We start from the raw sequence: 21,877 nt of genomic DNA on the forward strand, positions 1-21,877 counted from the left end.
AGTGTATGCATGCACGTCTGTCCTCTTAACTCCTCCTAAACATGTCATTCAATCTGGATGAAACCTGGAATATAAAGTGAAATATATATATAAAGGTGCCATGATATCAACGTCTATGTAGCTTTTGGAAATCATTTTTATAACACTCAAATTAAACGGATTATGTCCACGTTACAACTATTTCGTTGGCATTAAGTCTACGTTCTGTCTGTCCCGCCTGAAATGCACTCCTGGGCTTTTCAAAGTAAAACAACAGCTTTCCCAGAATTTTATGTTTTTAAGGTCGTAAAGTTCTGGAGTGAGAATCTCAGGAATGAGATGAACTACGAACTACGTCATCTAAGAAATCAATATCTTTTATATTTACAGACACGGAAAAGTCGATTTGTAGGTAATTTGGCCTTTACTTAAATAAACAACTGTCTGTGTGTTTCTTTTATCTTTTTAAACCCTCGCCTACATCCACATGTCAGGTTTTCTTAGAAATACCTGCATCTGCTAAGAATAAACTGCTGAAGCTGTCAAAATATTCTCATTAATTTTTTAAATTAAGAAAACAGGAAGTGAGGTGTAGAGGGGGCGGTGACTTGCAATCTACATGATCATTCACGTTTTTCTCAAATACTTTAAACGCAGAGTAGTCATTAGAGCCGTCACAGAGTTGGTTTACCTCCACGATCATCTTGACGGTGGGCAGCGTGGTGGCGATGTTTTGCGGGTGAGGCGGCCGCACCGTGATTGGCACACAGCCGGCGTAAAGGCAGCCATAAAACGCCACGATGAGGTCGATTCCTGGGAGAGGACGTAGAGATGAGAGAAGAAATAAGAGGGGGAGAATTTGGAAAACTTAAATTAGTTACAGGTATTAAGGTGCCGTATACTGAGCGATGGACCCTCGCCCAGCTTTAAGAAAATCTGCTCGTGTCGGGTTGTTTTTCCTGCACGGCTGCGTCTGTCCTACTGTGATGGACACGGCGCGCTGTGTCTCAGAGGGTAATTACACTTCCTGCGTCCTCCTTGTTTTTCCCCGCGGCGCTCTCTTCGATCTAACCGAACTCATTGAACATGTTTGCCGCGTCCTTCATTCCTCATTTTAAAACATCCCGAGTTTGTCCTTGTTAAACGTCAACAATTTAAAGGATCGTTAAAAAAGTCGCATTTAACCCATTTTAGCACAAGTCGTTCTCTAGAAACTTCATCCATCCTTTCATTTCTTTTGCTTATATAGGGCAGTCACTGAAAGTATAATAAGGTTATCCACTCAAACACTTTATATGTTGTCATAATTACAATGACGGTTTTTCGCCCGATGCCCAAATAATTATTATTTCCCATCGTCCCAAAGAAGCACTGTGGAAGTGGAAGTTCGGCTTGTGGGTAAATCAAACATGCATCATTTTCACATTTTTTTCCAATTAATAAAAAGCGAGCACTGCTACATTAGTGAATGAGTAATAATAATTGTAAGATATAATGCATAGGCACAGGGGGCAATTTTATACATAAGTCTGTTTATTTTAATACTTTCTGAACATTTGTCAGACTCTGTTTAAAAACTTCTACTTATTTTTTTTCAATGCACAACTTTTAGCATCAGATAATTTTACAGAATGAATGCTGGTTACAGCCTGTGTGGTGTTATGTGTGTCCTGTAGTTGCATTTAAAATCATTTTCATTTATTCATCTGCACTCTGTGTTTTTTGAACTTCAGTTAAACAGAAGGGAAGAAAAAATGCATTCAAATGAAAGATGGTTTGATTTTTAAATTAATAGATGCTCATTTAAAATCATTAAAAACAGATTCCAAATGACCATTTCTGTTATAAAGTAAATATTAATAAACATTAACATAAGCACTGGTCTAAATTATTCTTTTTGGCATTTTTGTCTTTTATTAATTCTAATTTTTAATTGTTTTTAATAAAAAAAAAAAAGGGTCCAACCTGCTGTTTTGGACCAATCAGCAATCACAGCAATAAAAAGACAACTGTAGGTCAAAGATTCAAAAACTAAAATGATTAATGTGCAACCTTCAGTTCTCTAAAACCGTTTCCTAAGTCTGTCTGCATCGATTTGTTCATTTACCCAAAATATTCGTGATAGAGGGTCGGGGCTCATATTGCTCCTGTTATGTAACAATAGCTGAGTCTGTGTGTGGCTCCGAATCCAGGTACATCTGTCCATGTAGTACATTAATATTAATCAGGACACTTTTCCAAGCTTTTTATTTCCTGGTTCAGATCAGCTTTTATTTTGAAATTTTGAGGGATTTCGGTAAATCTATGACATCCTGCAGTGTCACCGCAGAGACACAAGTACAGCAAGCTGACCTGCAGTCAGTGTTTACCTGGAGGGTAGACCAGTGCAACGTGGTCTCCATCCTGCAGGTGGCCCCGTTCAGCCAGCATGGCGGCGATCTTCTCTGCTCTCTTGTGCAGCTGAACACAAGTCAGAGAGCTGGCTATCGTACCCTGGGGGAGGACACACACACACACACACAGACACACACAGAAGATTGACACATGCAATCAGCAGCGTGCATCAGTAAGTGTCATGTCACATTTTCCGTTGCAGCATCTCAGCGGTGAACAGCTGTAAACAACCCAGCGGATCCTATTGCCATTATGCAAACTAACAGTGGTGAACACCTCCCAGCCCGGATTCCTTTTCTTCAGCCAACACAGAGCAGAAAGAAAGACCTGCATCTTCTTTTCATTTCTGCCTCCTTTAAAAGCACACGCACTGCTTCAAACAGCCCAACTGATTCCTGTTAAAGCTCCTTCCCATGTAATACATACACGTCACCTATACTTCAGCTCCTTAAGTCATTTTCTAGATTATTTAGGAGTTCTATATCATAACATATGATTTATATCACGCTTTAAAGCAAACCTTTGAGGCAAAAAAACAGAATAATGTAGATTTAATATTTTAAAGTTTTAAAATATTATTATTTAAACAAACTATGAAGCTCTGTCTGCCAAGACTGAGAAGGATAAGCCATTTCTGAACACCCCTGCTGACCTCATCATACTATTTTTGGTAAGATTCTATAAAATCAATATCATCTCATACTGTGTGTGTGTGTGTGTGTGTGTGTGTGTGTGTGTGTACTGCGAGGACTCACCCTGGAGTTGAGGAGTGTGTACAGGACGTGGTCTGGAGTGGTCTGGGCTCTCCATTGTAACACCTCAGACAGGAAGAGGAACTAAAAGACACAATCAGTAAAAAGAATGAGATTATAAATTGTAACCATAAATAATAACCATGAAATATCCAGCAGAGCAGCACTCGACATTCTTTCTGAATTTTCAATATAAGAAATGGATTGAAGGAATCATTCTAGTCTCTTTGAAACCCAAAAACATTGTGTCAGCTCCGGTTACACGTCATTGGTTTTAGTCACGTTACGATCGGTCGTTTGCTTAACGAACACAAACGCATTCACACGCCAGCGGTCGCACAACAAAAACAGTGTACGCTCAGATCATCTGTGCTGAAGGTGACCGGGGTCGGGCTGGAGACGTGCGGGATGCTAGCAGAAGTATCGGAGCTGCTGCTGCAGCAGAGAACCACCTCTGATGGTCCTTGACTGGACAGAGGCACCGGGAGGGCAGGGATAGAAGCACCCGGGTCTCGCAGCTGTTTCAGTTCATTTCAAGTAAATGTTATTTACACAGTGCCAAATCCCAACAACAGTGTGAAGGTGCAGACCTACAATATTAGAGGGAAAACCCCTCCAATCACACAATCCTCTACTAGCAAGCACCAATCACAGCAGGAAGGAAAACCTCCACATGGCCTGTCCTCAGTCCCAATACGCCCCCTACTGAACATGTTTGGTACATACTTCATCAGAGGCAGCCAAACTAACGACCACTGCATAACTGTGAGTTGCATTTATTCAGGAATGGAGAGCAGCTCCGGAACAACAGATGCCATGTGCAACCCAACATGACATGTGCAGTCCAGGTTTAGACAGACGACTGCTTGCACCACTTGTATTAAACATCTGGCATGCACATATATTATAGTGTCAGTCTATCAAGTTGTTACATATGTTAGAGGTCTGGCAAATGCATGTTTTTTTTATTACTGGAAACTCACTGCATGTCTTTTTTAAGACAATATTTAATTTACTAGAAACTCTGAATGCACCCCAGTGACCCCAGACCTGCAGCTGGAAGGACCGATGCTTTAAAAATGCAACAGAGTTCAAAAAGGTTTTTGAATCAAATTGAGTGAACGTACAATTGGCATACAAACAGCCAAAGTCAGCTGCAAAACTGTCTAAATCTCAGCTCGTGAACAGGTGATCAGCTCACTCGAACATCTTAAAATGTGCATGAAGATGCCCGGAAATAAAACGGGAGATTGGAGGAACTTTTGTCAGTTATCACCACCAGTAAATTCTTTAAATGGCAGCGTTTTTACAGCTAAAATATCACCACAGTTTGTCACGCGAGCACGTTTTCTTAGAAACGAGCCCTGTGACGTGACTCATTTTGGCAACCAATAATGGCAAAAACTCTGCTCCCAATATGTTTTACAGCGTTGGAGCTCTGCTGAGACGCAGACCGAATGCTGATGAAGTATCCTGATAAAATGAGATCTTGGCAGCTCAGTGACTCGACAGCGTGCGGGGAAATTAAGGTGATGCACTTAATTTGTCAGAGAAATACGGAGGAAGGAGGGCGATGTTAGTGGAAAGGCAACAAGATCTTCATTCTTCACAAAAACAGACAAAAAGCGAGCGTGATGGAAATTACAGCTGGGAGGAGAGAACGCCTCGAGACAGGGCGAGTTTGTTTCTGGGCTCATGAATTTTTCAAGATTTGCTGCTGGAGTGAAAGTCATGCCTGTTGAGCTTTGCTCTGCCAGAGAACATCACTTTATATGTGTGTGTCTGTGTGTGTGTTCATGCTGCCAGACGCTTTGGTGACAGATGAGAATTTGGCTTTCAGACTCTTAATCCTTCGACCGTAAAACAAATGAACCTCTGCACCGCACCGTGTCCGTCACATCTGGGAAGAGGCCGGGTGCGCTTGATTTGTACTGCAAATTTCACCGACTGGGACCAGCTACACAACACTGAATTACACTGCTACAGAAGCTCTAATGGTATGTGAACTGTTGCTCCTGCAGCTGCAAAAGAGGAGACGAGGTTTTTCTCATCGATAGAGCCCACGGAGGTTTGCTCGTGGACACTTTTTCAGCTGTGGGCAAAGAATACGGCACGCACTGAAATAAAGGAGAAGCATTCTGGTCAGATTTCAGAGACCCTGAGATCCAAATCCCAGATGAGCCCCACTCTGTTCACACCCTGAATACAAAATAGATCAGCCACATTTGATATTTATTAGGACCAGTGAATTAAAAGTAACACATATTTTGCTCTCTGGAGACTCTAGTGATGAACCTGCTGACTCAGAGAGAGAGAGACAGTTGAAGGAAGACGTTTTTTTAAAGCCTAATCAGGTGCTGATTGGAGCAGATGATTATTGATTGAAACTAACCCCAGCGGACAATCCAGAGGAGGTAACAGCTACTAACCTGCTGTACGGGCTGTGTGTTTACCTTCTCGTACCCACAGGATCTCTCCCACCTTTCTGCTTAGCAAATGAGGATAATCATTACAAAGTCTGAATAATCTTTAATTATAACTTCAAAGCTGTGCGCCACCTCAAAGAAAAGCACTTCATTATATCGCTGTATATCAGTAATTAGGACATCTTTAATAATGCCAGCAACCTTTATGATAGCAACAAAGTTTTTAAAAATGTAATAATTTGTAGCAAAACTTCAGAATGTGGTAACAATGAGTTCTGTCTCAGCCCCCCATCATCCATATGCGACCGAGACTAGGGCTGTTCGATATAGCGATATATATCGGATGACGATATAAAAACGTCTATCGTTTCATTTTACGCTATCGTTTGTTTCGTGCTGTCGCAAAATAAACTGTTTACGGCAATATTTTTTTCATCGTTTTGATGGTCGCTGTAGTGGCTATATTCATTTCTTAAAGTTCTCTCTTTCTCTTTTATTTCATATAACCACACTACAGACGGACAAGCGCCTGTTTTTATGCGTTGTGATTAGCAACAACGACGGTAACACCTTCTTGCGTCCGCTTGTTTATGTTCCACGTAAACCTTTCACAATAAAGCTCAAGATCCTGTTGAGACTTTTCAAAATAAACTGAATCACGTGAAAGAGCAGATTATTTACGGATGAGAAGTAAAAAAGAGCCGCCAGGTGCTAAAAAATAAACCTTAGACTCAAACGTTAGAACAGGCTTTTCCCCGCAGCACACCGTGTAATAAATACTCACAAAGAAAACGGCGGCTGTTACAACTTATGTCTAAAAATGTGTCGTTTCATGCATTGGTTAAAACACTCGACTCCAGCTACATGACGCGCAGCTGGAAACACTTCCCGCAAGTCGAGCTGCCTGAGATTCACAGAGTTTACAGAAAATGTTACATTTTTGTGATTTGTATCGTTATCAGGACGATAGATGTCTTATATCGGGATATGAGATTTTGGTCATATCAGCCCTAACAGACTCATTGTTACCACATTCACATGTCAGACCTGATCCTGGCACAAGACACGTCAACACCTCACACAATGAACATTCTCAGATTTCGAAGTGTACATTTCCAGATTTTATTTATATAATGTATATCATTCACTCACTGTATATAATGTTCTGTCTCTTTTTGCACAGTCGAGGAGCGTATCAGGACACATTTCCCTGCGTGTTGTACTTGTATAACTATGAATGTGACAAATAAAGAATCCTGAATCTTGAAGTTGACAAATGGAAACGTTACAAATTTGAATCACCATCTTAACAGTTCTGGTGTCCACAGACAAAACAATATTTTGACTCGTGATTTTTGTGTCCAGCCATTATTTCCTGATTATTATAGTCCAAAAATAAATAAATTAATAAAATAATCCTGATAACAGTTATTCGCCCATCAATTCTCTTCTGCTTGGCCAATTCAGGGAGGTGGAGGCTGGAGCCTCTTCCACCTGTGAGAGGTGGAGTGTTTTCAGCCTGTCACAGGGCTAACACAGAGACCATTCACAACCACATTCACACCTATGGCCGTTTTACAATCACCAGTTAACCTAACCCCACCAACTGCATGTCTTTTGACTGTGGGAGGAAGCCGGATTACCCGGAGGGACACGGGGAGAACATGCAAACCACACGGAAAGGCCAGATGTGCATCAAACCCAGTGCCGCCGCGCTGCCCATCTATTAGAATATCTAAAGAATCTATAGATATATGAAAAAATAGCAACAGCGCTATCAACTAACAGACGCTCACTTTGAGTTCAGGTTTGGTCTCCACCGACTCCTGAAGGCGTCTGTCCTCTGATGAACCTCAGAGATAAACCTCGGTGGGTTTATCTCGGCGTGTCTGCTCGAGCAGAGGTTGTTAAAGCAAATCCGCAGACATAAATATGATGAATCCTTTCGAATAACAGTAAAATGTATCTCGTGTGTGAAAGTAAAATCCATGTGTGTGATTAATGCTGCTTTCTTGTGGTTTTTAATGTAAGCTGTGAGCAGATTAATGCCTCACTTATCAAAACTGTTAATTTAAACGACTCTTCAAACACTGCGGTACGACCCACAGCGTTCTGCTGCTGAAACCATCGCTCAGCTCCAAGTTTCCAGCTTCGATATTATAACCCTCGGAGTCTGGCTGACGAAAGATGGCGTCATCTGCTCGCCACCAGCTTCACGCATGGCAGACCTCGAGGGGGTGCAAAGATTTAAAGGTCTCTCTGCTCTGATGAAAACATCACTCAGCTGCTTGTGGGCTCAGCTCTGAGCTTTCATGAAACTTTCATAACAGCAAATTAGAGTTTGCTTCCGTTCCAGCTCCCTCATACGTTGCCATCTGCTGCGTGGTGAAATGTCCTAAACACCTTGCAGCTCCGTGGCTGCACATGTATTAACGAGGGGGATCCAAACGTTTGCTTTACACAAGCGGGCTTTGTGCTTAACCTTCAGGAGGAGGGTAAAGTTGTTTGTTGCTGTTTGTAAAATGCTTTGGCCTGCAGTTAAACCCGAAGCCTGGAACTGGAGTTCGAACTGGAACCTGCCTGCAGATAAAGCTCGTGTTATCTGTGAGAGAGAGGGCTGGCATGCTAAACAGCGACACAAAGAGCTTCTGTCTGCAGATACAAATCTGGTCTCGTATTGTAGCATTTTATCAGCGTGTGAGCGAGGGTGCCGAATTCTCGGGCTAAAACACCGAGTTGCTCAGTTGTATCTGATGTCATTATCAGAGAGGACAATCGCTTCGATGAAACACGACACAGCAGCCACCTGGCCGGTATTACATCCCCTACACTTGGATGAAGAAAACTGCTAAACCCTTCTAGTGGCATCTGTTGCACTGCGCCGACTACGAAGCTAGAAAACTGTTTGTATGGTGGTCTGAAGTGAGATATTACATTCTCTAGGCTATGTTGAATTTAATGCCAAGGGATCATTTTGAGGTAAAGATGCAAAGACCTTCAGGCAGGATCAAAGCCTCAAACAGCCAAACAACTTTAAAGCAACCCAACAACTTTGGGTTCTGTTATGTGTGATTTTATGAGGCTGTATCTTTGCACATTTACCACCAGCACGGGCATTGCTATAGACCAGGCAGTAAGACAAGGTGTTACCCTGACCACCGAACCCTAAAATCCCAAAACATCACAGGCATCTGGGGGATGTGCCAGAGAGTTTGATCCACAGGAGCCAAAGGACCTGCTGCCAGTGTCCCAGTCACACAACACAGGACACAGCCAGCGGTCCCACATCCGTTCCCTGAAGGGTAAAAGGTGTTTCACAGCACAATGTTAGGCAGGCGTTTTTAATTATGTGGCTAACATGTGCACAGTGTATGCACAGCATTCAAAACAAGCCTGTCGTAGTTTTCAATTCCACTTAAGAGCTATTATGTTTTTAAAAAATCTTTTGGCATTAGAACCTGGAAATAAAAGCTCCTTTTTGGATATTACTGAATTATATGTGACCATTGTATGTGTGAATGCTGAAATCAGCATTTGCCACAGATTTTATTCACTTTGATTGTTAGAGTCTGCAAAAAGAAGCCTGGGTTATTAGAAAAATAGAAACACTTGAAACTCGCTGATAGAATTCTGAGTTTAACGTCAGAATTCTTGCAAAGAAAAAGAAGGACGCCCCCTCCTTTTTTCCCCAGTGGCTCTAATCCTCTTCCATAAGTTACAGTTTCTTCTTTGTGTTTGTTTTTTTCATGCTGCTTTATGGAAACAGCCGTAATGAAATAATAATTTTCCATGAAGTCATGAGACAAGCAGTCCTGTCTACAGAGGCTGAGCTCATCCCAGTGTGAGCGTTTAGTGCTCAGTCAACCATCGCCGGCAAATCAACGTTATTACAAGAGGAATGTGAGAAAACACTCGTAGTGAATCATATTTTACTCTCTATGAAGTTACACAGAAAACATTTTAATAAATACAGGAAGTTGGGGTTGTTTCACTCATCCACACAGAGGGCCTGGTTTTCAGTGGGATGGACATGGAGGGAGGAAGTGGGGTAAAGCGGAGCGATGAATGAATGAGCGGATCAGACAACAAATGTCCCAATAAACACGGTGATGATGAGGCCAAGCAGCAGCAGTAAACACAAACCCTACGTCCTGATCCTTCTCTAGAGCAAAGATGGCGTCACCCTCGGCACGCTTCAGGATTTTCACAGTAAAAACTAAAACACAAACACACTCTTCAAATTAAACCTGCCTTCAAAACATCAATCAACGCATTTAAAGCAAATATGTAACCCGTTCCTGGATTATTCTGCAGTCGAGCCGAGCCGCAGTAAACACAGTTTGTGTCCCAGTCTGAGCAGATCATCACTGCTGGGATCATCCCAGTTTCATTTGTCATTACTTTGTGAACTGTCTTATTTTAGCAGAGTTTCCTAAGTGGCAGAATAGAAATCTGGATGTTTTAGGAACATACGGGAAACCGCTGATTTGAGATTAAATATATTTAAATTGTGAGAAGAAAAATGACAAAAAAAGTTAGAATTTGATGTGATTCAATTGTTAGTGCATAGCTTCTCAATAAGCAGCCTTAACCAATCAAGAACTCAAGGCACTAGTGTTTCTATATCTGTGGCAAACGCCTCTATGCTGGTGCTGCTCCTGTGTATGGACGCCTGTTAGCTTATCTGTGGTCTTCTCGGTTTAACTTGTGCAAACGCCATAATTGCTGTGCAACGACCGTGCAGTGAAGAAACAAAAAGAAAAGCTTGTGTTTTAATGTCGGCTTCACTTCTCCTCACCTCGACAGTCGTCGATAGGTGTCGTAACTTTTGCACACAGCTGTATCTACACACACTACAGGAGACATCTCATCTGTTTGTCGGCATCCAAACACACATGCGGCACGCTGAGAGCGAGGCTGAGGCTGCAGCAGCCTCCTAGCGCGCTGCGGTGGAGGTGGTGGTTGTTATTATTTAGGGCCTGTCTCTTTTCATCAGAGTCTACAGATTGTGCGCTCTCTGCTGCCGGCTGCCTGACTGATGACATTTTCAGCACGAGAGACGAGAGGAAAATCGCTTCTGTCAGTAACGCACACCACCTCCTGCTATTCATCACTCCTAATCTCTCCGTTTCTCTACTGTGTATTTAAATCACCTCATTTTGTCTCATCTGTGTTTTCTTTTGGTTTCCTTATTTACTTTTGTGCATGCTGCCCGCTTTCTGTTCTTGCATAATACCGAGTTTTTCTGTACAGATGCTTAAACATACCGGGCAAAAAAAAAAAGATGATAAAAAAATCCCATGTTTGCTTTTTTTAAGCCCCAAAACTCATCATTCTTCTGTGGATCCACCAGGAATATAAAAATTTGGCTTTTCTTAAAAATACAATAAAATAAAAAAGCTAAGACAACTTAAGCGTGCCGAGTTATACTAACTAGTTATTCAGTGAGAATGACTAACATGAACTTAATGTCTTATGCCAAAGGAAAACAGTTAAATGCAGTTTATATAACCTGAGTCCTTTTGTTCACGAGGACAGTTCTCCTCTCCTCCAAGAGGCTTCTTCAGTTGTTCGTGTAGAGTCCCAGGAATTTAACCACAAGTGGGGGTTTCCCTGTAAGTGTGGTGCTGATGCTAAAGTTGGAAGAGAAAAACTAATTTTGCTCCTTAGCAAGGTTTTTTCTTTCCCCAACTTGCCTGATGAGTCCTAAATCTCGCCCTCTATTCAGTAATTTAAATTATTTTAAAATAATGTTTCCCACTTTTCAATGCATCCATATTGGCCCCTCCCTACCTGTGCGACTGACTCCACACTGATACTCCCACTCGCTCCCTTAGGTCTTCGTCTTCTGCTCGCCGCCCCGTCTCGCCATTATGGGGAACAGAGCTCTCGGCCGCTCTGCTAGCCGGCTCCAAAGTTCACTTCTGATATAAGTAATACAGGCTCTCTTCCCTTATTCAAGTCAAGCAGAGCCAGCTCAGCCGGACGAGCCTCAGCCGTACATCTGTGCAGCGTTAAAGGAACGCTGCTTTTATTAACATCTGGGCACCGACCCGGAACACGAACACTCACCGGGAGTTATTCGGCGCTGCAGGAGCCGCAGTCATGGTGGCCAACAACAGCTAAACCTTAACATTTTTGTCAGCTACGCAAACACTGGAAACCACATCGCACAGCCTCAACAAAATGACTGGAATGACTGAAATAACAATCACAGTGCAAGCAGAGTCAAACATTAATAGTCCCACGGGGCACTGCGAGGCTTTGCCAATGCAAAGTGTTCTGTACTTCAAAAAACAAGCCATGAATTATTAAAAGGAAACAAGTACGCACAAACACACTCCTCAGTCTGTTGGACGAAGGTAAGGATAACTCAACATAACTCAGTAAGCTTCAAAAACTAGCACAACTAAGTTAATTAGACCAATTAAATTAGGCGAGAGTTGTTTACAGTGCTTTACACGGCAGGCAAGGACTCCATTAAGGTACCATTAACACTTTCTGTTGAGTGAGTTATTAATGAGAATAAGTCGTAATGGAGTAAGACATGAAATGAAGCCAGATGCCTAATTATGTGTACTTTGTGTGTGTCATGTTTATGATGATGGCGATGATGCAGAAAACCAGCAGACCCCCCCTCTCACACACACCTTCCTTGCCTGGTCATTGTCTTCGATCTGACCCAGATCCCTGCCGCTGGCCTGGGCGATCCTCTTTCCCGACACCAGATTCCCGACCATCACAGACGCAGGACCGATCTCTGGAGGAGGAGCAGGGAGACGGGACGAGAGCTCGGTATGAACAAGAAATTGTTGCACGCAGAATCAAGCTGCCCATTCAGCAAATACAATAAACGGATTCTACATTTTTATCTGATTACAGTCAACGATAGTTAAAAAACATATAAATGCAAAAATACGGATTGAATTGTCACGGCAGGAAACGCCGTAGAAGTCACATTCACATACAGTGACATGCTGCCCATCATTTCAAGCTCAGATGAGGAGGCAGGAGGGGTTGTGATGTTTCACACTGATTTGAGTCACGCAGATTTAGTGAGTGAAACAGCTAAGAAAGCTTACTGGTTTCTTTAAAGCACTCCTTTCCCACAAAATTAATCCTGCGTGTGTAAAAACTCCACTTAAGGACATCTAGTGTGTTTATATGTGACACCAAGTTGTTCTATAAGCTATAAGAGCCTCTATAACGAGGATCCCTTAACTGTGCTCCCACGTATTCGCTCGTCCTCGTACTGTACCTGGCTGCTTCTGCCGGGGTTTGGGCAGGTTCGTTACGCAGGTGTGCGGACACATGAGCACGTTGCAGGGGTGCAGCGCCCCCTCCAGGAAGAGCTGCTTGGTCTCGGACAGGTGGATGCCACCCAGTGGAGTCTTGGGCAGAGTGTTGGAGGGGACCAGAGCCAGGCAGTACACCCCCACCTGGTGGATACCATCTATCGCCTGGAAGACATCGTGTTGGGAGAGGTATGCTTAGATTTATAGACGAAACAATGTATCGAAGGTAATAACTAAGATAATAAATCATATTATTATGTTGTTGCTTTGATTACTATAATATTAGTGTTTGATCGTTTTTTGCTTCATCGTTTCATCTCAGCTTCTTTTGAAATCGCTGATTGCTTCTGCAACCCGACAAACCAAATGGAAAAACACGCGGGCGGAATCTGCAGCGGTGAAGGAATAAAGAGAAATGCTTTTACTGCAGCAGTTAAAACTCCAGACGGCTTTTATAGCTTTGCCACAGTCGCCACGCTGGCTCAGAGACTGTGAGCTCAGGTTTTATCTATACAGTATGAATGCATAATATAGTATCACAAGCTGTGCGTGTGTTTATATGACTCTGAGGGAGTGAAGGAGGCTGTGAGAGCTGTTTTGTCACTTCAGCAAGTGGGCTGTTAAAATGTGTCTGCTGTGTTAAAGGACCAGGCTGGTTCTATTCTGCAGTTTTCCAGCTTCTGATGAAAAGACAAAAAGACAAGTTGTGTTATTTAGATTTTGAACTCAAAATCCTACGTTGGCTCGTTTTCAAGTTATCGCATTCAAACTTGGGTGTCCACACTACCGAACCCAGTGGGTTTACGACAATATCCCATCAGTCATTCATGGCTAATGGTAAAAGCAGCTCACAGATACTTTTTGACAACAAAATTCTCAGAATTACAGGTTAAAAAGTGCTCAGTAACTCTTTGAGGTTATTTAACAGAAAAAATGTTGTCCTCAGACAGAAATGAGCTTCACCAAGTCGTCTAATTTTACCAGAGTCCTTCCACAAAGTTTTACAGCCTGCTCCAGAGTAAACACACATGGACACTTCTCACACATCATTGTCAGCTGAGGTAAACAGTTTACTGTCAGTGTACGTGGATATATACACTTTTAGTGGGAGTCACTTTGCTATCTGAGCACACTCACTACAGATGAATGGTGTCCCGAGCTTTTCAAGTATATTTAAATAGGTGAATTATCTAATCAATGCTCTACCGACCATATTGTTTTTTTATTTCCTGATTTATTGATAATTGTTGATATTATTTAAAATCAGTATATACACATTTTTTTCTTTCTTTCTTTTACACAAACATGTAAAAGAACATAACATGCCGGTTAGCCACATGGGGTACAGATGCAGTTAGGCAGTCTAAATAAAAGGTTTGTTCTATAGCAGGGGTGGGGGAACTCCAGGCCTCGCGGGCCGGTGTCCTGCAGGCTTTAGATGTGTCCTTGATCCAACACAGCTCATTTAAATGACTAAATTACCTCCTCAACATGTCTTGAAGTTCTCCAGAGGACTGGTAATGAACTAATCCTTTGATTCAGGTATGTTGACCCAGGGTGAGATGTAAGACCTGCAGGACTCCGGCACTCGAGGCCTGAAGTTCCCCACCCCTGCTCTATAGCAACCACCATAGCTAGGATTATACGCTCTTCTTTTCCAAATTTGCTTCTAAATCTGTCAGAGATGACTCATTTTTAGTCGTGTCAACTCTCTCAACAGTTCTTTGTTGTACAATGGAAAACTGGCATCACAGGGATTAAGTCCTGCTAGTTTACTTCATGTTACAGTAGCTCTCTCAATAGCAACCAGTGTAAAACTGAACTGAACTGAATAAATATCCCTGCAGATGAGCCCTTTGCCACTGATACCTGATCGAGAGTCATAATCAAGTTAATCATAATCATAATGGAGAGAGGTATGAGAACAGAGCCAGGCAGCCAAAAACAAACTACTGCAGCAGGAAATGACAATCCTGTCTGAAATATGAGCGTACCTGCAAAACTCGACTCATCCACTGAAAGCTGTCCTCCTCAGTCGAGTCCGGCCGCTGCTCAGCCACGACCACGATCCTCTCATCATGGAGCACCGTGATGGAAAACACTGCTATCCTGCAGAACACACAGAATTAGCACATTTCATTGCATGCAGTTTAACTGCGCTCCACACAGCCAGCCACCAAAATGACCATAAAGTCCAATCAGCAGCTTATAATATTTGTGAAGGGGCGGATTTATAGTGGCGCTGCTCTGTTAGGCTGCGTTAATGTGTTTGAACCACATCTCCCTTTTGTAAATTAAACACAAGCTCCACAATAACGAGAAACAACCTGTTAGAAATTAAAGCAATATTAACGCTTACCGTCCTCTGTAAACGAACTTCATGGGCTCCACAGCCAGCGCCGTAGCAACAATGTCGTCAGCATTGTGCCGACGCCCACCGACCACCATCAGACCGTCCATCTTCCCAGCAACAAAGATCAGACCTGCAGGTCCGATGAATCCCAGCAGGCCGGTCCTGGTGAAGGGAAACTCGCTGATGGGAGTGCCGTTGTTGGACACGGGAAAGACCTGCAGAGGTTTTAAAGACACGACATGTAAACAAAACGCACACAAGATAAATAAACAACCGAAGCATTCACGCTCTCACCTCGAACGTGTTCTTGGTCATACCGGCCAGGCCGTAATAGGAGGTCCCCGTGGCAACAGTACAAACGCACATCTCTCCGATCTCGTCTGTTTTACAGAGCTGGGGAACACCTTCGAGCTTCACTACACACATCAGACCTACAGGCAGAAAGACAGACGCTCTGGGAAATCCATTCTTACTGGTTCCAGTGCCGTCTTACAGCAAAGTTAAAATAAAAGTTTTAACTATTCCCAGACTTCAAATCAGGTATTTGTTAGGCAGGTATTTCCTCCTCCATCTCCCATGCACGGAGGAAATACTCCGTCTCCCATCAGGGAAAGGAAACAGTTTTCTCTTGTTGACTAATTTCGTGATTCTTACCTGCAGAATGAAGTAAGTCAGAAATAAGGACAACAGTGACTCTCTTTTTTGACCTTAATGACCTTAACTCTACCTTTAAGGTCTTAATTAAGTGCATCAATACCAAAAACATATATAACTCCTTAAAAACAAATCCTGAAATCATGCAGTAAATAAACAAAACAAGCAAAAGTCTTGTGCAGGTTCGATAGATGTGAAAATAAAGTAAACAATTGCTCAGAGTCATGATGGCATCATGCTGAAAGCAGACTACTCTTTGGCTTTAGCGGACAAACGTAAATTATATATATACATTAAAAAAAGTATCACAACTTCAGCAGTGCTCGGTTCAAACTCTGCTTTTTGGACATCTGTCTCACCTCCGGGCATGACGGAGCCGACGTCCTGCAGCGTGAGCACCGACAGCTTCTCCTCCGAGTCGACCCGGATCACGCCGTGACTCAGACCCTGCATGGACAGGATGCCGCGACCAGGAGGGGTGGTGCCCTCCTCCAGCGGCCTGCAGGAGGGAGAACGCAACATTTGTCAGAAATAAGTGTGTTTAAGAAGAAGTAAGTAGCTACAAATTAGTTTTAGAGTCCAGACACGTCTTGGGGAAGTAAAGACAGTCCAGGGAAATAACCTGAAAATCAAAATATCATGAAAATAAATGATATATTTATGACACAAGAGCATTGATGGAAACATTTCTAGAGTCAGGAGACTGTTTAAATTATGGAGGCAGTAAAAAGTTATTTTGGAAAACTGACATTTTCAAAAACGGTTACATTTGGGGCCATTTTTGAAAGACGGGACCTCTTTGGAGGCTGAAGACATTTTCATAATTCAAGCACATTAATGGAAGAAGAAGAAGTTTTAGGAAGTGCAGTTTAAACGTTGCAGTACTTTAACAAAGTCAAAATACTTCAGCGACGTGAGGACAGCGACACGTCTTTTTAGAAAAGAGGAAGCAACTTCAGTGTTTTTGGAAAGTTCGGGTGTTTTTAGAAAGTGTGGACAGTTTAGGGAGGAGAGCACTTACTCTGTCCCCAGTCATTACCAGGACATTTTAAGGGTAATTAAGTTTAGGCTGAAGTGAGGATTAGAGGCTAAGAACTGCTGTGTGTCAGTGAAGGTCCTCACAAATACCATATAAACATGTGTGTGAGTGAAGTTTAAAGGTTTTCCTCTAAACACAGAGCTCATAATCCCCCACACCCAGCGAGGAAAAGCTCTTTATTAGCACACACAAGCAGAGATGCAAACACTCAGCCTCAAAGTGTTTTAATCAATAAAAAAATGAAAAGCCAACATGTGACTGGCAGCTGCTCTGACTGTAAATGTGGCGTTCAGATGTTAAACTACAGACTGGATGATTAGAGAGGTGGAAGTGTAAGTTTAGTGTTTTAAAACCTATGAAACTGTAAATTTAAGGTCATAAAATAGTAAAAAAGGACAGTGGAAGGAGGTTAAAGCCATTATAAAGTAGAAATAACTCGCTAAAAGTTTGTCTTTAAATGCTAGAAAGCAAATAAATTTGTACTAATTATATCTGTGTGTCTTGTGGTGAATACAGCTGAAAAGAGTGTGTTTGTGTGTGTACCTGCGTATAGCCACAGTCAGCGCCTCGGGGGAGCTGGCACACGGGCAGATGACCTCCGGCTTCAAACCTTTCGTCTGGAAGACGTTGAGGAAGGCGTCACAAGACGAGATCGACCCTGAGAGACAATCAAACACTTAAAGGCTTTTTGTGAAAGCAGAGGCGACTCATTGCTGGTTTTAATGATTACTTCTTCATTTCCAAGCTTTTAGAAACTAACCAATAAAACAAACCAGTCACAGCTCCAAATGTAATCTCTTACACATCTCTTGTTAACTTTTTTGAAAAGGATCTAAATAAAGAAATGTTTTTCAGGTAACTTGGATACACTGAACACTTAAACAGGGCCCTGCAGGTGTGAGTACACGAACAATCCAGCAGCAATGTTTTAGGACAAACGCCTCTTCAGCTCGTCAGTCATTTGATCTGAACCCACTAAAACCTATCTGGAATAAGAGCACTCAGAGAACACAGGGTAAGGCCTACACTAACTTTGGTGTTTTATGATGTTTTTGATGCCCTTTTGTTTGATGTGGCTTCTAGATATTTCTTCTGAAGGTCAACTTTGACCTTGGACACTAACAGTGAAGCTCCCAACTCCTAAAAAAACCAATCTTACATCACTAAACATTATCAGTGTACAAATAAATGTGAGTTGGATATTTAGCAGGTAAAGGAGACACTTTAAACATATATTAAAAAGACTGTTAGCTTACAGGGATTTGAACCATCAGCCACCACAAGCATCCGCAGGGAGCTCAGATTGACATCCCGCTGATCCCGGTGGGCCACCAGAGCCCAGTGCATGTCCCGCGACTTCACACAGGCCACCTTAGCTGGAAATAAAACGTCGCCGGTTAAATGACTGAATTTGTCATTTCAAACAGAAGGAGACTCATCAGATATGTTATGTCACCTTTGTACTGGCAGACTTTTTGGATCCAGGACAGCGGGTTGACCTTCATGAGGGCGTAGGGAATACTGATGACATGCATCATGTTCATCACACTCTGACAGACGCACACAGAGACACATTAACAGAGATGAAGATGTGCAGAGTTAAAGAAGTGAAACGGACAGAAAGCTGATTATTCTCACATACTGTACGTGAGTACTTGACCTGAGTATTTTCTTCTCAAAGGCACGTTACACTCCACCGCAGCTCAGAAAGAAATGCTGCTTCCTTTACCGCACTGCATTAATCTGACGGCAGAGAGCCGCTGAACTGAGGCCAAAAGTCAGCGCGCTCAGGTTTGTTCTGCCTCTGGTACTCGGATGGTGTCAGATTTGGCTTCATTTTAGTCTGGCTAAGACTTCGAGGTGCACATTAAAGCCAGACTGGGTGGAGAACTGGTATTTATAATCACAGCTGGACTGAATATGTGCACGTGTGGTGGATCGAAATGGGGTAAGATGCAGAACTTCAGCACCAGGAGGCGGAGGAAAGTGTAACTGGGCAGTAAATATATACATTTAAAATTAATTCATATAACAACTGCAATAAACACTGGGAACTGGGAACTTTTAGTAATTTAAGTAGATTTTACAGAGCATGTCTCACTTCATGTATGTTATATATGTTAAGTTCTGGGGAGCAAACTAGCTTTTTAACTGTAATTACATTTTTTTTTTAAGTAAATTCATATTTGAGGCAAAGAGTTTGTTTAACAAAACTATCGTCTTGGAATTGTAGTTTCATACAAAAGTTTTCTTACTGTCTGGATGGCGTGCCACAGTCCTACATCCTTCTTGAAGTCTAGTACATTCACAATGGTCTCAGCTGAGAAACAGAAACAGAGCAAGTCAAACTTCAACATCTGAGCGTCGGAGAGAAACAGCCGACCGTAGCAGGACAGCAGCGCTGTTCAGAGGTTTAATCAACAAGAGCAAATGTGTGTACTACCTTCTGTGTATGAGCAGGACTGTGTGATGGCCTGGCAGTGCGTGAGCATCGCTATCCTCATCACCGTCACTCCGAGGACGCTGCCGTCCTTACACGTCTTATACTGGACAGACAGAAACAGAAGCAGAGTGACGAGGCGGTTTGTTCCCGCGTGCGTGACGATCGTCGATACACAAAAATTCCACGAACGAGAGCCAGAGTGGAAGCACCAAAAACTGCAGTTCCTCGAACGACCGCTTCCCCCACAGACTTTTTTCCCCATCTTTTATTTACAGACTGTGTTTACTTAAAGTATCTACGAGACCCAGAACATCCACGTCCACGTTTCAGTTTTTTAGTGGAGTCAAATTAGTGTCTGCAGCTCAGCCAATAAGCAATTTTTAAAAATATTGATTGTTAAATTTAAGGCTTTTTTTTTTTTTTTTTACACTAACTTCCCAAAAACCTAAATGATGTCTGAGTGCTGTGCAGTGACAGTAATCAGTGAGAGTCTGCACAAAATAAGATCTCCTCTGTCTGAAAAGTCTGACATCAGTCGGACAAACGCACATTATTGGTCGCTTTTAAAGCTATGAATCATTTTGAGTCGTAACATTTTTCTTTTTTTAATGTTAGGCGCACGTCACTGAAAAACGAACGTTTCTTTTTAAGCCACTATAAAGTGCACCGCAGTACTTTCGTCCATCTCGACTGATTCGTGGCTTCTGTTAAAAATAAAAGGTCATTTTTCAATCGTCCGTTTTCTTTAATCATTTTCCTTTAAGCCTTTTTCAATCTGCAGAGCAATCACGGAGACATTTCACCTGGCTGCCCGTGCAATTACTAGAGACGTTAGATTCAAATCAATCAGACAGGACGACAGGATTGAGCGGCGGCCGGCTGAGAAGCGGCGAAGCGTCCACCGAGCTGTGGTGAGATTCTAAGCTGGAGGACGTGTAGCAGCATTGATTTCACGACTGAAACAACACGGGTGGAAATGTTTTGATGCCCTGACGAGAACATGCATCTGTGTTTCTGTCATCGTTTGAGTTACCTCGATGTAGGCAGTGTCCTGGTTGGCTTCCTTGATGTGTGGGAACCAGTCTCGGGGTGGTTTGGAGAGGTGTTTGGACTCCGTGACGAACCACATCACCTTCGGCCAGCCTGAACGCCCATGGAGACAAAACAAACATCCCTTTAACGTTCACGTGTTAGCCTTTTTTTTTTTTTAGAAAAACATTAACTTTATTCTATTATTTGACTATGAAAAGGAACAGAAAGCAACATGAATGCTTTTAGATTTTTCTCTTCGACAGAACTGAAACGTTGGACTTCACTGCTTTGCTGCAACAGCTGCTGACAGTGCAACAAGGTTTTATTTACACGAAGACAACAAATATAAAAATGCAGACAAATTATCCATCGATCTTCCTCTGGGGGCGGGTCACAGGGGCAGCAGCCTAAGCAGAGAAGCCCAGACCTCACTCTCCCTGGCCACCTCCTCCAGCTTGTCCAGGGGAACACCGCCAAGGCGTTCCCAGGCCAGCCGAGAGATATAATCCCTCCAGCGTGTCCTGGGTCTGCTCCAAGGCCTCCCCCAGTGGGACATGCCTGGAACACCTCACCCAGGAGGCGCCCAGGAGGCATCCTTGTCAGATGCCCGAACCACATCAACTCTTCCATGAATCACTACCTTATCATGGTGGAGGGGTATCTGTGTCGGGGGGCTTTTGTCCCCTGGTAGGGTCACCTGTGGCAAACTGGTCCTGGGTGAGGGACCAGGAAAAGAGCGATTCAAGAGACCCCTATGACAAGACCATCGAGGGAACATTTCACCCTGCCCGGGATAGTGTTACCGGGGCCCCGCCCTGGAGCCAGGCCTGGGGAGGGTGCCCGAGGGCGACCGTCTGGTGGCCGGGCCTTAGTCCATGGAGCCTGGCCAGGTACAGCCCGAAAAAGGGACATGGGCCCATCCTCCTGTAGGCCCATGTCCTGCAGCAGGTGCCGTAGGGGTCGGGCAATGTGTCCAGGAGCGGAGGCCCTGGTGGACCAAACCCCAACTACCAAACAGACAGATTAGTATTCTGGTAGTGTTCTGGTTATATCTCTATATAATAACAGTAAGTTACTGAGTGCATTGTGCAGTTAAATCGTCGTCACTTTGAGAATTTAATGGAAAAATGTATAAATGTATGAGGTACAAGCAGTTCATGTGAACTTAATGAGAACTAACAGCAGAAAGATTCCATCTTATTGCCAATTTATCACCATCTCGATGCACCAAAGTCGATTTGAAGACGGCAGCTGACTGCGAGTGGTCGCAGTCCACTCCGTGGTCTCCAGTCACTACTGTGTTACTGTAGCATAAGCTAACGTGGCTAACGTCAACACCGCACAAACCAAAATGTGACGTCCACCCACACATGTATGTAGTGAGTTACAGTGTGGGCTGCAAACTGAGCCTTATTCATTGAGTCATGGAAAACTGAGAATGCTGAATAATAACTTGGCACAACTGTCAACTATCACAGAGTTTGTTTGAAACCGAAGTCATAAAACAAAC

The 21,877-nt window shown here is 43.0% G+C and overlaps 1 protein-coding gene across 5 annotated transcripts in view; it reads right to left on the reverse strand.

Moving 5' to 3' along the window:
* The window catches only part of dip2ca (disco-interacting protein 2 homolog Ca), a 192,307-nt gene that overhangs the window by 15,104 nt on the left and 155,326 nt on the right, over positions 1-21,877 (reverse strand). For all 5 annotated transcript variants that reach the window (XM_040049481.1, XM_040049480.1, XM_040049482.1 and 2 more), the window contains 15 exons: positions 20,369-20,478; positions 19,336-19,438; positions 19,148-19,212; positions 18,349-18,442; positions 18,149-18,268; positions 17,436-17,550; positions 16,213-16,352; positions 15,494-15,630; positions 15,206-15,414; positions 14,841-14,955; positions 12,810-13,011; positions 12,202-12,311; positions 3,129-3,209; positions 2,349-2,472; positions 671-792 (listed from right to left, as the gene is read on the reverse strand). In XM_040049481.1, coding sequence (XP_039905415.1) covers positions 671-792; positions 2,349-2,472; positions 3,129-3,209; positions 12,202-12,311; positions 12,810-13,011; positions 14,841-14,955; positions 15,206-15,414; positions 15,494-15,630; positions 16,213-16,352; positions 17,436-17,550; positions 18,149-18,268; positions 18,349-18,442; positions 19,148-19,212; positions 19,336-19,438; positions 20,369-20,478 — 1,847 coding nt within the window. The remainder of the gene's footprint in view (positions 1-670; positions 793-2,348; positions 2,473-3,128; positions 3,210-12,201; positions 12,312-12,809; positions 13,012-14,840; positions 14,956-15,205; positions 15,415-15,493; positions 15,631-16,212; positions 16,353-17,435; positions 17,551-18,148; positions 18,269-18,348; positions 18,443-19,147; positions 19,213-19,335; positions 19,439-20,368; positions 20,479-21,877) is intronic.

This window comes from Simochromis diagramma, unplaced genomic scaffold, assembly GCF_900408965.1.
Source record: "Simochromis diagramma unplaced genomic scaffold, fSimDia1.1 OVJJ01000355.1, whole genome shotgun sequence".
In the NCBI taxonomy this organism is placed as follows: Eukaryota; Metazoa; Chordata; class Actinopteri; order Cichliformes; family Cichlidae; genus Simochromis; species Simochromis diagramma.